This window comes from Dryobates pubescens, chromosome 10 (assembly GCF_014839835.1).
Source record: "Dryobates pubescens isolate bDryPub1 chromosome 10, bDryPub1.pri, whole genome shotgun sequence".
Taxonomy (NCBI): Eukaryota; Metazoa; Chordata; class Aves; order Piciformes; family Picidae; genus Dryobates; species Dryobates pubescens.
The window spans coordinates 21508401-21525518 of NC_071621.1; the positions used below are offsets into that span (position 1 = coordinate 21508401).

The following is a 17118-nucleotide window of genomic DNA, read 5'->3' on the forward strand; positions in this document are numbered from 1 at the left end:
TTGTTCTGGCTTAAGAAAGTGAGTGAGGCTGGCTAGAATCTGAGCTACTAGATGTGGCAGCTTATGCTTCATGAATTAGCAGTCTCACCCTTCTTTAAAAAGCAAGTCTTAGAAGACACCTCAATGTACACAACCATGTATATATTGAACAATTTTAGTAATGAATTCTATGCTTAAAATATAAGGTAGTACAATACTCTGAACAAAGGGAAGGAAACATGCCATTGCAGTCAAACTTTTTAGTAATGTTTGTGAAAAATCTATTTCCATTACCTTTATAACCATTTGAAAATACAGACTTGAGATAATTTTCTCTTTCATCACATCACTGCTTACCTCATGCTTTAAATCTATTGTAAAGTCTGACTTGAGTGGTTCACTTTTCAACTTCTTTGCAAGCCTGTATAATCAGAGATAAAGAAATTTACTCAAAAAAAAAACCAGCAAAGTGTGGCTGGCATTACTGACCATCTTAAAAGGGGGAGAAAAAACAAGTAAATCACCCTTCTGTATTTACTGCCCCTCTATCATACCTTTTTTTTTTTCTTCAACTGAGCAATGTGATGTTAGTATTACTTTTCAGGACATTCTTCCAGAAAATTCTCATCTGAACTAGATGGAGTCTGTTATAATATTTTCCCCAGTTAAAAGCATCAATTTGAAGCGTAGTATTGATCAGCTTCTCAAACAGATGCTTCAGACAATAGTCTCTTTTTGTGTATTCCATAGCACAGCACTTAGACCCTTTCAGTTTATGAAAATATGAATCCTTGCCACAACAAGCTGCCTTCAGCTTCAGAAATCAAAGAACTTTCCAAATCTCATCTAAAAATTAAGCTTCTAATCTGGAATAAATCTCTCTATAAGACAAGCAACACTTCTAGTGGGCCATGCAGTCACTTTAAGATGTAGGAGTAAAATTGCTGTATAGGGGATAATACATGCTTTATATTCAGCTGTGCAAGTTGAACGACTAGTACTGGGCAACTATCTGACATGACATTAAATTTTACATAGGGAAAGCAAAGCAAAATAAATCATATACATAGCAATGACACAGAAATCTCCTCCTATGCCCTTGCCTACTATTGAATTCTTGTGTGTCTGCTTATAACGATTGGAATGTGTAGAATAAGGAATCAAAGTAGCATCAAAGCATTATTTTCTGCGTTGGTTTATTGCGGGAGCACAAATCCGTGTAGTAATGCTGATAACATAAGTGGCACCAGCAAAAGCTCAGTATAGGCTCTGCAGTCAAATCCATCAGTACATTCCAAGCTGTTTGCCATAGTTAAGCTGCCATCAGTCTGAACCAAAGTTCAAATACAGTTCAAAATTAGAATTTGAGTTTTGTGTATCTAACAACAAGACCTTCAACTTCAAGTTCCTGTACTGCAGGAACACCTTCCTCCTTTACAGAAAATGAAAAGCACAGCTTGTTAAAATAATGCTGATTAGCATCTAGAAAAATGGTATAAATCAAACACCCTTAAATAGAGTGATTAAAAATTAAATTCTTACTTGTTAACAAGTGGAATGCTAAGTGCCCAACCAGCAGCAAAATCTGGAAATTTGAAGACTGTAGGATTTTCAGCAAAGGCATAATGGTGGATTATTGTAGACTCTTCATCATATAATGGTTTACCTAAAAACCACTCCTGTAAAGGAATATAGGAAACAATTTTGTTCATCTACAGCATCCTTTTAGTGAATATGACTGCATTTGTGCTGCATAAAGCAAACCTGAAAACAAAACCAAGAGAAGTGTATTGCTCACACTAATCCAGACAAAAATGGTATTCTGTAAGAAATCAAACAAGGCAGCTCTCTGGTTTTCAAACTGTATTTTCAAACTCCAGCATAGGAACCTGGATTCTTTGGGGCTGCAGTCTAGCATCCTGCTACAATGACAGGAAGAGGAGGGGGCCACACCATTTGGTTTAACCTTGCTTCTGTCTTCCGTTATAAAAGCAGAGGTTGAATCAATCTGCTGTTGAAACACAGAATCACAGAGCGGTTGAGGTTGGAAGGGATTTTTGGGGATCATCTGGCCTAAACTCCCCTGCTCAAGCAGGGCCACCTGTACAATAGATTGTCCGGGCTCATGTTTAGACAGCTTTTGAGTTACCTCGAAGGATGGAGACTTCACCATCTCTTTGGGCAACCTGTACCAATGCTCAGTCACCCTCACAGTAAAAGGGTATGCATTTCCTGATGTTCAGATATAACGCACATCCGAGCACTTGCTTTGAGGTCTTTTATATAAATCAGACACTCCTCACTGGTTTTGAGTTTTACTGCAGCCAATGTCCCAAGTTATCAATGCAGGCCATTCTCTTAAATGTTCTCCACAATCCCCTAGGATGCTTTCACACGTCTGTTCTCAATGTCACATTCACATAAATCTCAATACTTCTGTTAGTAATCCCTACATATCCAGATTAAAAAGATGCCAATTCATCCACCATTCACCCCTTGCAGACCTTTGATGGTGATTAATGTACACCACCTTTACAATATGCAGACTGCTGACATTTGAACATGAATAATTGATGAGCTCTTCTGGGCTAACTCAAATTTTTGTGCCTGATGGACTACTACTGTATATAAAGAAATTCTCTTACACTAAGAAGGTGATTACTACATAGAAAAGCAAAACATATTTACCTTTTAATGCAGGTTGGAAGATAATTTGTTATTGTAATACACTTTGCATGTAATGCAAAGGAGAGGTTAAAGCTGGCCTAAGAGCAGCATCTAGAACAAAAACTTTTATGTCTCTATTCTGAGAGCATCAATTAGGAGTAGGTGTTTCTGAAACAGAAATAAATGGATATTCCAAAGGCCTGAATATATTCATTCAGTCATTTTGAAGGCTGAGTGTTTAAAAATGTAAGATCCTTGAATTATCTTTATTACCATTTCAGACAAGAGTTGTGAGAAAATATGACAAGGCCATGTGCTTGAAAAAGAAGTAAATATACTAAAGTAAGACCTGAAGCAGAGTTCAATGCTTGGTCAAGGTAACAATAAAGGGACAAACCATATTTCACAGAGGAGATTTTGGTTTCTTTTATTCCAGACAAAGGAAGGAAATCAAGCTGGACTTTTTTCTGAACCCTGAAAATTCTAAATATTAACCCATTTTGTGTCAGTTACATTGCCAAGTTTGTTTTGTTCCTTGGTGACTTTTTTCTTTTGTTCTGCAAGTCCTTTGGTGGTGGTTCTTTTCCAGCAGGTAAGAAAACTGTCTTATCTCCAAGACATTTCAGAAACAGAATGCAAATAAAATATCCTCCTGTATTAGATCAGAGACAGCTAGTCAAATCAACATCAGTCCTTCTGTCTGATGACAACAAAAACTGATTCCAGTCAGGAAAATGGGGAGAAGGGACTACGCAGCAAACTGTATTCATCTTTTTACTAATGCTACATCATTTTCAGGCTGTCCACATGAGGAATATTTCCTCTGCTCCATTCTAACAGTTCTTCAGCAGCTAGAAAGGCACTCATACTGCTTCATGTTAAATACTTGCTCACTCTCAGCATCAGCAACAGCAATCTAGTCCCCTATTTTAAGCTATTTGGACACATCTTTTCCAGTGTTTGGAGCTCTAAGCAACCCAGGCAAGTGTTATAAAATTAAATTTTAGACTGCAGGAACTGTTCTGCAGCTAGGAATTCTAAAATTCTGTGTATATAATTTAGTACTTAAAATGATTCCATGTTTCATCTAAAAACCTATTCAAGGACATTCAATAGAGAGTTAAATATCTACATTTTTATTTCACCTTAGACACATCAAATCGTCCAAGTGTTTCCAGCAGCTTTGCAACTTGTACTCTTGTGTCTTCTTCACAGAAGAAAATCCATGAGGAGTTCCTACCATAGGTAACAGAGAAGCTAACAAAAGAAATTAACATTTTACTGGCTTATGAACAGAATGATAAACACAACCCACATCTGCCAAATATATGTATTTTGCAAGCCATTCTTCATTTACACAGATACAGAAACTTTCACTAATAATTTAGAGTTATGTATCACAGGTTTACTGCAGATGGATAAAGATACTGCCTCTGCTGCTATCTGTTTATATAGCAAAAATTATTCCAGAAACAAGGGAATAGAGATACATAAATATAACATTCATTCAGAATTGCTGAGGTACTACAGGTCTAATAGCCACCTATGCATTCAGAAGTTTATCGTGAAGTTACCTTCCCCTCTGTATCTTAATTTCTTCCAAGAAGCCCCACTGTGGAGCATCCCACACCACTGCAACAATCATGACAATGCCTAATGACAGGTTTTCTCACAGCTGTTTGACATTGATCATCCCCAACCTAAAAACTTCATCAACTATTCCAGTACTGTGGAACTACACAAAGCAAAGGGACTCCCTTACCTTTCTCAAAGCTGACACTAATCTCTATGCAAGATTCTTTACTTCTCTACTGTTCCCAGCTTAATTATTTCACTACTTAACAAAACAAAGCCATATTAATTCATGTTATCATAATGGGGAAAAGCCCAAATCTTCACTTGTTCAGTTTCCTTTGCATAATTTTTACACTGATTTAATTAAATCATCTGAGGATAGGGATATGAAAATTAACATCAATAAGCATCACAGATTTCTTCCTCTACAGCATTGTCTACTGACAAAATTAGCCAGGAAAATAAACAATTAAAAAGGGTGGTAAGAACATTTATATTTTGGGGAACTGCATTTGCCTAAAAAAGGGAGAAACCATGAAAAAGCAAAATAGAGCTAAACAAAACCTAAAGAACAACATCAAAAAATTATACCACGAAACATACAAAATAAAACAAGCAATCCCCAACAACCAAAAAAAAATGAAACAAACCAAGCCAAAAAATCAAACCCATGAGAAGCTCAACATGAGCCACCAGTGTGCAGTGGCAGCCCAGAAAGCCAACCACATCCTGCATCGCGTGGTTGCTGAAGTAGTTCAGTCTTTTCCATCTGGGACAAGTCATTGTGCTGGTTTTGGCTGGAATAGAGTTAAGTTTTTTTCAGAGTAGCTGGTATGGGGCTACCTTTTGGATTTGTGCTGGAAACTGTGATGATAACACACAGGGATGTTTCCATTACTACTGAGCAGGGCTTATGCAGAGTAAAGGCCCTTTCTGCTTCTCACTCCACCCCACCAAGGAGTGGACTGGGGGTACACAAACAGATGGGAGGGGACACGGCTTGGACAGCTGATCCCAGCTGACCAAAGGGGTATTTCATACTATACAACATCATGCTCAGTATATAAAGTGGTGAGAAGAAAGAAGAAGGGGAGATGCTCCAAGTGATGGCGTTTGTCTCCCCACGTAACAATCATGCACGCTGAAGCTCTGCTTTCCTGGAGATGGCAGAACTCACTTGCCTGCCAGTGGGGACTGGTGAATGAATTCCTTGTTTTGCTTTGCTTGTGGCTTTTGCTTTATCTATTAAACTGCCTTTATCTCAACCAACCAGTGTTTTCCTTTATCCTTCTGATTCTCTCCCCCAGGCCACCACCAGGGAGTGAGCAAGTGGTTGCATGGGGCTGAGCTGCTGGCAAGGGTTGAACCACAACAGTTATCCTTCTATAAAGCTACCTTCCCTCTGCATCTTGCAGTGGTACCTGATTGTTCAGGGCTTCCTATTTATGATATTTAATCTGCTAAATTATAAAAACCAGAACTCATTATGAAGTGAAAGAATTAATGAATTAACACATACACTTGTTGGCTGCTCAAATCTGGGCACATCCTTGCCATTCAGGTAAGCAAAAAAAGATACCATCAGCTGTTTCTTCTAAAAAAGGGTATCAGATATCCTTGCATTTTTAAATATGTGGGGTATTCAATGTCCTGTGAAAACCAAAGGCTCTTCTCTCACACTGTAGTGGTTAGCTAGAACTTTAAGGGAGAAATACCTGGATTTACACAAAAGCAGGTGAGTGAAGGGCAAAAAGAAAACACTAGAATGATCCCCACAAAAAGAATTGGTGTGTCTTGTGAATACAGCACATGCAAGTTCACGAAAAGAATCATCTGTTCATTTAGTTTTTGGTGGACAAACAATGAATTTTTGAGGCTAAGTATTTAAAGCCTGCAGAGAGTCTTTTGTAGGCATCATAGCACACACATTTGGAGTTCAGATTGCTATTGGAGATACTCAGATAGCATCCATTTTTGGTCTAATGATTTAAAAGAGATTTAATCTCTGCTTAATCAACGTGGTTACTATGAAGAAATGCAGTGGGCCTTCTGGAGACAGTAAAGTTACTATGTCATAAATGATCCATTGATGTCTTATGATTACAACTTCTGAAAGGAAGTATTTTTGTCCAAGGTAACCTTTGCCCAAGAACTGAAAATTAAGAATTGTCATTACAATTTAGCAGCCTCATTAAAAATGCTGACAACCACTGAAAGGAGGAAAGCAGTTTTCAAATAAGAATGCATCTTTTATCACTATGCCAGGCATCATCAGCTGCTGCAGAATTGGCTGATCTCCCTTCCTCCTCTTCTGTCCATTCAGAAAACTAAACAGTACAAGCCTTGCAACATCAACATATTTCTAAAGTACTCTGTCTTCATTCTGCCAAAAGTGGTAAATGAAACAGAAGACACAAGGAAATCCATATTCCAGAATTCTCAAGATGGAAGTCCTCTACTTAAGATCTCCTTTCAGATTTCTGAAGAATTTTTTCCTGCTTTATCACACAAATGAGCACTTGTATTTTTGCTTCTGAGTTTTGCTATCTTGTAAGAGCTATATCTGTAAACTCTGTCACTGAGACACAAATAATTCATGAGAGGAACCACTAGGTCATTGAAACAAGAGCTAAGAAGTAAACCCAAAGCTGACTGATAGTGGAACATCATCTTCCAGTTTTTCACTTTACTTTAATTCTCCTTTTGTGACTTTTCACAGTCCTCATGCCAACATGAAAACTGGCCATATAGACTTCAAATAAGATGCTGAAACCTACACCTTTTCATTACAGAGGAATCCTACTTAGAAACACTGTAAACAACAGACAGGAGCCTCAAATGGGTATTATTATCTCTTTTTGAAATATTATAGACTAGAATACAGAATTAACCAGGTTGGAAAAGACCTTTGAGATCATCAAGTCCAACCTATCATCCAACACCATCTCATCAACTAAACCATGGCACTAAGTGCCTCATCCAGGCTCTTTAAACACTTCCAGTGATGGTGACTCCACCACCTCCCTGGGCAGCCCAATCCAATGGCAAATCACTCTTTCTGTGAACAATTTCTTCCTAACATCCAGCCTAAACCTCCCCTGGCACAGCTTGAGACTGTGTCCTCTTGTTCTGTCACAGGTTGTCTGGGAGAAGAGACCAACCCCCACCTGGCTACAACCTCCACTCAGCCAAGTAATCTTATAAGTCAGAAGTTCTGAAATACCCTACATCTTACACTGTGAGAAGTGGGAACTTCATAGGAAAATAGACATTTTAAAATGGGTTGTTGGGTTTGTTGGGGTTTTTGTGTTTGTTTGTTTGGGATTTTTTTAATAATCCACTAACAATTTTTAAACCCACAACAATTTGAAGAAGTTCCTTGTTCAGTTGCATTATATTATTGGTCCTCTTTTGTTTAAAATAAATTCTCTGATTTAATGAAATTTAACAGAAAATTAGTTTGGAACACTCCCCTACTCCCCTCCAAAAAAATTATAGACTAAGGAAGTGAAAAGGTTGCAACTTCCATTTAAAAAGTTTGCTTCTGAAAAATGCAGCCTGAGCAACTATGATTTACATTCCTAGTAACAAAAATTCTGGAAATAACTGGCATTCATTACACTTACTCTCTCATTAATGGTAATATTGTCCATGCACCTTCATGCCCGTCCAGCTGATGAATAAGTAGAATTGTAGGTAATTCCTTTAAGAAAAATAAAGATATTCCCATTAACCTTGAATTATTTGCAATTTCCCCCCCCCTAAACACCAAAGAAATCTTTAAAAAATTACACTGGAAATGACTACTTAGTTCTTGACTGTTTTTTACCTGCAATTAACCCTGCAGAATGATTTAGGGTGATACAAACCAAGGTGACCTGCCAATTAGGGAAGTGGGCTTCTTCCAACTACATATAAAGCTAATACACTTCAAAGTTAAAAGTTTTGTATTGATCCTATACAACCAGTTAAGTAATAAATCACACTCATTTCTTTACCATATCAGAAAATCCCATGAAGTAAATAAAGGCTTACAAATAATGTAGGTTATTCTAAGGAGTTTTCCATCAGACAATCACATTACACAGAGCTTATGTGAGAGTTCTAACACCCTTTACTTTGCTGAGTGCACCTTTGACCCAACACACCAACATCATGTCAAAACCCCATGGGTTTGCACAAAAAAATCAAAATGAGGAGTCATCATTTTTCTTCTTCAAAGATGCTTCCTACAAAAGGAAAATATTTTCATATATGTATTTGCCCTTTTGCTACTCTTTACTACTAAAGATAGACCTTAGTGAAACAGCTTTTTTCAAATCCTATTTGCAGAGGTTGCTGCAGAAGTGGCTGAGATAGGCATATTTGCCTGAGACACTTTAAACTTCCTAACTTCTTGTATATACTTTGCCCTGACATTGAGAAGTCAACTCTGTGAGGTGACAGGTCTCATTTTCTGCATAAAAAAAGCCATTGCAGTTAGCACACATTTGACTGAGAAAAGCAGCCATATAAAAGCAGTGCATGGTATGTAAGACAAGGCTCCAGAGGACCCCATTCATCACTGCTAAAACATTTGAAAGACCTCATTAGTGTGTAATTATCCAACTTCTACACATCTCTTCAAATCTACTGAATATCTATTACTGGAAGATGATCATATTCACCTTCTTGCATTACAGTGTAGGTAACTTTTACAGTTACAATAGCTAATGGGGTGAAATCAATTTTGCTGGTAATAAAGCCTAATACATAATCCAAAAGGATTCTGGTACCTTTGCAGAATGAGAAGCAAGGGCATATCAGAAAGTCAGAGATCAAACAGTTAAAAGGCAAGAGAACAGCTGGAGGAAAGCTAAGATAAAACAGAAGTCAATAACGTCTGTGAAGTCCTTCAAGATGACCTTGAGGAGATTCAAGGCAACCCTGACATGTTTTTATAACTATATAGCTATTTTGCACACTTTTCCTGAAACACTTTCAAAAGGTTTGATTTTTAGAACTTAAGAGGCACTTAACCCTTCAACAAATGGTTGCAGGTTAAGGATTAATTGTACAGGTCTAGAGAACCTCACGAGGGAGACACGGGATATTGTAACCTGCTACTTTATTCCCTTTTCATGTATCTCCCTATATGAGAAGCAGACTGTGCAGTCATCCCTCTCTCTTGCCTCTTGGCTCCAGGCATAAGACTGCTGCTATTGCATTTGCCTGGGTGGGAGCGAGGCCTGGCGGGTGGGAATTTATTTCTTGCTGTGTAGCTAAGGCCTGCTCTGGGCTTATCTTGGTGGGGGGGCAGTGAGGCCTAGCATGAGATGGAGGTTTGGCTGGCTGGGAGTATATTTTTTGATGCATCACTGAGGCTTAGCAAAAGCATGGTTTGGGGCTTAGCCAGGGGGAAGGGCTAAGCCAGGGCCAATTCTGAATGGTTTACCTTGGTGCCTTTTGCATTTTTGTTTGCTTTTGTAAATAGTATTTCCAGTTAACCTCCAATTCTGTGCAAGTGTGTTTATTTACTCCTTTGGGGTAAATTCATTCTGCCCTCATTCCAGAGCTGTTTCAGCTCAAACCATGACAAGGTTTCAGAAGCTTTTCACAAGTTGAACACCCAAATACTGAGGCCCCCAAACGATGATTTTATATTTGCATTTTAAAATGCAAATGCTAAATTAACCATTAGGAAGGCCAACAATGGACTCCACGGGAAACCAAATGACCAAGGACACACCAAGATCAAACAATTTATGTAAGCAGAGAAAGCAGTAAGAAAACAAGCAAATGCAGATGTTAATATCGGTAAGGAAGGGGAAGTATGAACTACATACACTGACCACTTAAATGCACACACTGCAAGCTCTACCCACACAAGAGAGCTGAAGTTTCACCAACAGTCATGGAACCTAAGTATAAGCATGAAATACTACAAACAGAAGCCAGGCAAAACAAAAGCAAAGAGGGAGATAAGAATGGTTAGATAAAATGAAGGTCCCAATAACCTTTATAGAGGAACCTAAAAATGAGGACAAGTCTGAAATACTAAAGCAATCCGTAAGAAATCTAAATTATATATGGTAACAATATGCAAATTTAGGAGAAAATTCAACTAGTATGGTAATATTCAGGTGTTTGTTCTCTAACTGCAAAATACTGTTTAAAACAGGGGGCAGGGGGAAGAAAAGAACAAAGAAATTTTGTATCCAACATTTTCTATTCATAAACCAGGGACGCTGCGTGGCTTTTAGTACTTACTGGTATTATCAACTGACTGAAGCAATACAGACAGAAAAAAGCATCAAGAGCAACACATATTGGGAGCTACAATACTCAAAACTTTTGGTTAAGGATTAGTGTGGATTCAGAAGGCCACTGAAAATGGCTGGAACGTCTTCCTCTTTCACTGAAGAACCATGTTCCCTAATTACTCTATTTTTTTTGAGTCCCCCTGCAGAGACTTAATTACTTTAGAGAGAGTGCCAGATGCTGCAGTTGCTTCATCAGCATCTCTACCCTCACCACAGAGAAGTGCAGACTTGTCATCTCAGCAAGATAGTTTCACAGTCCATTGCCAGTCATGTGCCAGATCTATCATTTTACTGTGGAAAGAGGCCTGCTGATCAAAGACTAGCAAGACCTTGGCCAAGTAGAGTGGCATACAAAATTAATACCACAGATGACAGGAAAATATCTTCCCCAACAGCTCCGGTACATGCTAATGTGATCTGTGTTCTACAAAGAGGAAAACTGATGGAAAGTTAATGAAGAAGTTATGCCAAAGAGCTTTTTTTTTTCATAAATAAAGTCAACAAGAAACCTGTGCACTAGACAGAAAAAAAAAACCCTCTACATCTTAAGGAATAAGCATTTAAAGTGCTAAGCTGATAAGCACGTTTCATGAGGCTACAAGATTTATTTGACATGAATAAATCCTTGCCAAAGGGGAAAAAAAAAGTTGTTGCTAGGAAGGAAACAGATTGCACAGTAACATTTTACACACACAGATAAAGGACCCTAGATCTAATAACACTAGGAAATCATATGCATGGAACATACATTTCCATATGCATGGAAAATTATGCATGGAACATACATTTTTTAACTAAATAGAAAATATAATCAGTTAAACCTTGTTAAAATGGCAAGATTAAAAAAGGAGTCAATTGATCAGGCCCAACTGGAAAGCAGCTTCCATGGTATAGAAGCGACTACAGAATCACAGAAGAGGAAGAAACATGGTTTTCAGACTGGAATCTAGAATTTGAGCAAGCAACCTGAAAGTTGAAGCAACAGATAAATTATGGATTGCACTGCACTTATGGTATTCATTTTGAAAGTCCTGAAGCAAATTAAGTCCTATGAGCATTTCATCTGAACATACACGAGTTTAAAAAACACTCAAGTTGCAGCGAATGAGCAATCCTTCTGCTGTAACTTCTAACTACAACATCATTAATACATCTAACAGGGAATAAAACAAAGAGAGAAGTACTATACAGCCCAAGAAAAACCTAGACATGTTTTCAGTGGTGTTTCCACCATAGCCTGATAATATTTTAAATTCTCTTTCAAGTGAGATATGGATGTCAGAATTCATTATGGTGAATAGTTTCAAACAGTAACAGAAGAATATTTAAAGAGGCTTTTGAACAGTAAAACTTCAGCTAGCTTCACTCCAGCATCTGAAATCAGATGTGGAAGTAGAAGTAGGAAGAACTTCAGAGAACATTAATTCACCCAGAAAAAGAATGCATGTCCCACTGGCAAATCAAGAAAAGATACGGGTTACAAATTCCCTGAAAGTAGTTTCTCACAGATGGGCAAAACAATTTGAGAACAGATCATTTCAGATAGAAATATGGTGATGGCTTAACATATATACATTAAAATTCAAGCAATCTAACTATAGGTTGTTTTCCCCTCTCCAACGCTTTAACAAAGAAGCCTTCCATCTTACTGAAACAGCACAATGCTGCCACCAGTACAGCCTAGGCAATTTAAAAGAAGTAGTTTTGGTTAATAGTCAACAAATTGCTATGGAATATGCTTTAAAGCATGAACACAATCCTGACATCTACTGGTGACCAGAATTACAGATTATTTTCACATGAAATAAATGTTTTAAGTACACACAGAAGGAAAATAAATAGACAAATTACTTCTAAAGATTAATGTGCACATGAATGAGTGACTTAAACCATTTTAAAGCAATGCTGATATTCCATATTAAATAAAACAAATCCACTGAAAGGAGAAGTACTCAGAGGTACAACTCTTTGATTACAAAAGATTTTACCCCTCTCCCATAAACATGCCTATGTTCCTGTCTTACTGTGGCTACTTTGTATTTCCACTTACTGATCATTTCATTATTCATATTCTGTAACATCAGTTACAGAACTCAATTACTATTTTTTTTTAACAACTAAAGCCATAATCCTCTCTGCACACACTTGATCTGAACACTTGCTTCAATCCCAAAGAGGACTCTGAAAGAGCAGAACAAAGGCTGTTCACATGACTGATTTCATTAAAGGATTTAAAATTGCATTTAGAATGGATTTGATTACAATGGGTTTGGTAAGTTTGGATAAATGAAGTCTAAAACATCTAGGAATCTGATTTAGGCACTCCAAGACCAAGACTTTTCTTGTTTTTTTTTACTTTACAACAAAGAATCTGGAAAGGAAAAATGGGTCCAAGAATCTCACAGCAAACTATTTCATATCATGGGATACACGTCCCTCTTGTTTTTATTAAATATAAAGAAAATAAAGGTATGTACACGTTCACTGCGAGTGTCTTGAAAAATCTCATCTCTAGGCTAAAGCTTTGCAAGTAAAATTTTGTATTACAGTGTTAAGTCAAAACCAGAGCTGCACAACATGAAGCTCCCAGGTGAGTATGACCCACCAGGAGGTAAGAGGCAGAGTGATCAGTGTGCAGGCAGGTGGCAGAACAAGTAGTAGTTAGGGAGGGTACTGCACCAGGGAGGAAATTAATACTGATGTGGGTGAGAGGAGTGTGGAAAATTATTGCTGTAGGAAGTAGGGAATCCCATTAGGATTTTCATGCCTGCACACATTTCTGCTCTACCGCCACATCTCTACAGTCGTGCAATGGAATTCTGACAAAAATCAATATTACAGCACCCTCATCAGCTCCAATAATATACTCACCTAAAATTATTCTATTTTACCATTACAAAGTATCTTACTTTTTCTTTCTTTTTTAAAAAAGCCACCACTACCATGCTCCACTCTTCAACACCTTCCTTGTTATCATACTTGCATCAAATACCATCTAAACAAAACCAGCTGCTGCACAGAAAAGGGATATAGTCCAAATTAAAATTATTTAGTGGTAAATCACAGCATACAATCAGTAAATAAGTATTATAACAGTATCAGTTGATGTTAAGCACAGAGAAAGCAATTAACAAAAGGAATAAAATGGATTGAAAAAAGGCACAATAGGAAATGACATTTTGAGTAGAATGCAGTAAAAACATACACAACAAGGGGCAATCTGTGTTATCTAAACGTACCTTTCCAAGATCTGCAGCCTGGTTTAAAATATCTCTTTTTAGATCTTCTGCTCTCTTGGAATGAAAAGAATTACTTTGGCTCTGGATGATAAATACAATCTCTTTTAATTCTGTGAACCAGAAAATAAGAAGATTTAAAGACAAAAGCAGTGATTTTTCAGTCTTGCCTCAAAGTCACTGACCAGCCAAGTGTGCAGGAGAGGACACAGAAAGTTATTTCTTCAGCTATACAAACATTTCATCAAATAGTAAAAAAGCATAACCTAATACATACAAGAAATCCTAAACAGTCCTTTTAAGGATTAACATATAAAAACCACAACATGATTAGGAGATTTGCAGCAACAAAGAAACTTACACTTGCAGTTAGCAGCAGCCACATTCATGAAGTTGCTTTTTCTCCAATATACCAGCACTCCTTATTACCAGAGTTACAAGGCCTTAGTCATCGACCAGCATCTCCCCTCACTAGGCAACCCATGAACTCACTCAATAAAGAGCTCAAAGCACTATCCAGATGGAGAGAGATGCAGATAGAATAGAATAGAATAGAATAGAATAGAATAGAATAGAATAGAATAGAATAGACCAGACCAGATTGGAAGAGACCTTTGAGATCATCCTGTCCAACTCATCATCCAATACCATCTAATCAACTAAACCATGGCACCAAGCACCCCATCAAGTCTCCTCCTAAACACCTCCAGTGATGGTAGCTCCACTACTCTCTTATCTAATAGGACAGCATCGACATCTCATGAGTGTCTTCACAGTGTTTAAGGGCACCATAGTTAAGAACTTCAAAAAGGAGAGGAGACTGACTATTTTTAAAAGAAAATAACAAAGTAGCTTTAAAAACATTTATGGCTAGAAGGAAATGCTTATTAAAAAACACTCATAGGTGATAAAGCAACACTTTAAAACACTCTGAAAGCTAAGAAAAACAGGCAGATTTGGCCCCATTCAGAAGCAGAACACAGCAGATGATGAGAAGATGATCAGAAGAGGACAGATGTCCTTTCCAAAATTCTTAAGAGGTTTAACCTATGCTGTAAAACCCACCCAAGACCATAACTAAGTAGCTATCAAGGTGTAAGATGAGGAGAACTGCACGAGAGTGCAGCTTCTGCCAGAAAAGGCTGAATTTTATGGACACTATAGTGAAAGTGTGCAGATGAGGAAACTTAGAATGGAACTGTTTAAGAGGTCCAAGTCAGTGATCAACCACTAACTTCTTTTGTTCCTTATGCAGTAATGATGCTGTCCAGTGTTCAAGGAGATAAGAAGAGGACTTATGAGGATGGAGGGGATTGAGAATTGTTTTTAAATTCCACCACTTGAGATGGTAATCAGATCAAGCATAAGAAATAACAGATTCTAGTTACTTAAATCAGGAGGCAACATAGAAAAGGCTGCTGAATTAAAGTCTACAGATGGCATCACTCCAAGAGAAGACAGTATGAAAAGGAAAGAAATTTAAATCCTATGGGAGCTGTGCACAATGTCAAAAAATGTGGAGAAGGAACAAAGTGCACACCAAAAAAATTACACAAACAGCAAAAAAGCATAGGAGCCAGACTTCAGAAAAGCAGAACCTTTAACACCACCATCATTAGCAACACATGAAAGCTGATAGAGAGAATAAAGATAAAAAACCTTTATGAGAGCTTTGTGAGAATACCTTCTGGCATTGCATTGAAATCAAGTTTTTTTGAGATATAACAGATATCAAACTGAACATTCCAGGATGGAGGTTCAGTGACTGAAAGCTGCTAGATTTTAGTAGAAGCAATTATCTGTGAAAATGAGTATCCCAAGGACTGAGCACCTTACAGAAAGTATTTGAAGCTTCTTGTCAGGCAGCAGAGTAGTTCAACACTTTTTATCTGCAGTTTCAATGCAGTATAAATTCAAGTTTTAAATCATGCAATATCTACTTTTGTAGTGTATTTCTTGCACAGTAGATCAAGATCAGTTAACCTAAAAGATCCTAGTATCACATCAAGACCTTGACCTCCAGGTTAAAAATGCTAACTTGGCAAATAGAGTAGAATGAGTAAAGAACAGTGGAACACAGAGGACAATAAATGTCCAAATGAGAGAAGTAGTCTCAAGGAAAGAATAAAACTGAGCACATGAAGAAGGACAACAAGAAAAAATTGGTGACAACAAAAATAAGTGCATTACTTTCAAACATCTTCTCTAAGATTATGAGATTACCACTACCAAGATCTGAGGATCAATTGCATTTGTTTCTCTGAACAGGTACTTGTAAATTCAGACCCATGACAGCTCAAAGCTGCAGTTAAATGTTTCTCTACTTTTCCCCTGATATACTTTTCCCCCCACTTCTTAGCTTGCTCACTAAGACAAACTCTGAAAATGTCAAATTTTGTGAAGTTCCTAGTGGAGTATTGCTACAGATACCAGTTTTGACTTCACATTTTGCCAGTGTTCCAAATAAACTGCTTAAAACAAGGATGCACAATAAAAACAACTTCTGAAGAGCATTTATTTGCTGTCTAGCAGAGTATTTTCCAGATTTCCTGTGCAAAAATTAAACAGTGAAAAATTAAAATGACACTTCATTGATGATAGTGAGATCAAAGGACTAAATCTACCTTCAAAGGACTAAATCTGCATATACAACACTGAAAATATCTCCAGAGATAAAAAGCAGAAACTACATTGCTTGATATAATTACTGATTTAGTATCTGTACATTTACAGATACACAAGAATCTGATTACACCCCATTTCATTTATGGTACATTTAACAACAACTGTAATATCCCACAACAGGAGTATTTTCCACCTGCTTTGGTGTTACTGCATTAATTCAATGGAAATAGTTTTCTCTGCTATAGATAGGCACTTAAAAATCGTTCATAAGAACAAATACTCAGTGGATTAAAATGTCAACAGAAAATAAGTATAATTTTAAACACCTAAATTGTTTCTCCAGTTGAGAAGCAGTCAACGAAGCAGAACACAGAATGGACTGTTCTGGAAGATTAATATCCAAAACAGTTACTGATCTGCAGATACTTTATTTCTCTTGTTGTTTTCTTTTTTATTTCTTCAACAATCTCAAATGCTCATTGATTGGAAAGATACTGCAAGTTCATATTTTAAAATAAGAATTGAAACCCAGGAATGCTGAAACTATCTGAGTCCTACCACAGCCACGGCTCATTGCTAAACAGAATGGAACCTGAATTAACTTTTTAAAAGCAATTAACAGCAACCTGTATTTTAACAAGTATACAACGACCCTACCCAGAATACTCCTCCTTAGGAGCTATGACCGAATCAGTTCAAAAGATGGCAATAGGGGAATGCTGCTATTTTCCATT

General features: G+C 37.3%; 1 protein-coding gene across 1 annotated transcript in view; it reads right to left on the minus strand.

The window, feature by feature from the left end:
* Positions 1-17118, minus strand: part of B3GLCT (beta 3-glucosyltransferase) — a 54348-nt gene that overhangs the window by 21969 nt on the left and 15261 nt on the right. Inside the window, exons 4-8 of the mRNA XM_054164617.1 lie at positions 13763-13872; positions 7848-7924; positions 3792-3903; positions 1522-1658; positions 337-400 (exon numbers count right to left, since the gene is read on the minus strand). Of these exons, the coding sequence (XP_054020592.1) occupies positions 337-400; positions 1522-1658; positions 3792-3903; positions 7848-7924; positions 13763-13872 (500 nt within the window). The remainder of the gene's footprint in view (positions 1-336; positions 401-1521; positions 1659-3791; positions 3904-7847; positions 7925-13762; positions 13873-17118) is intronic.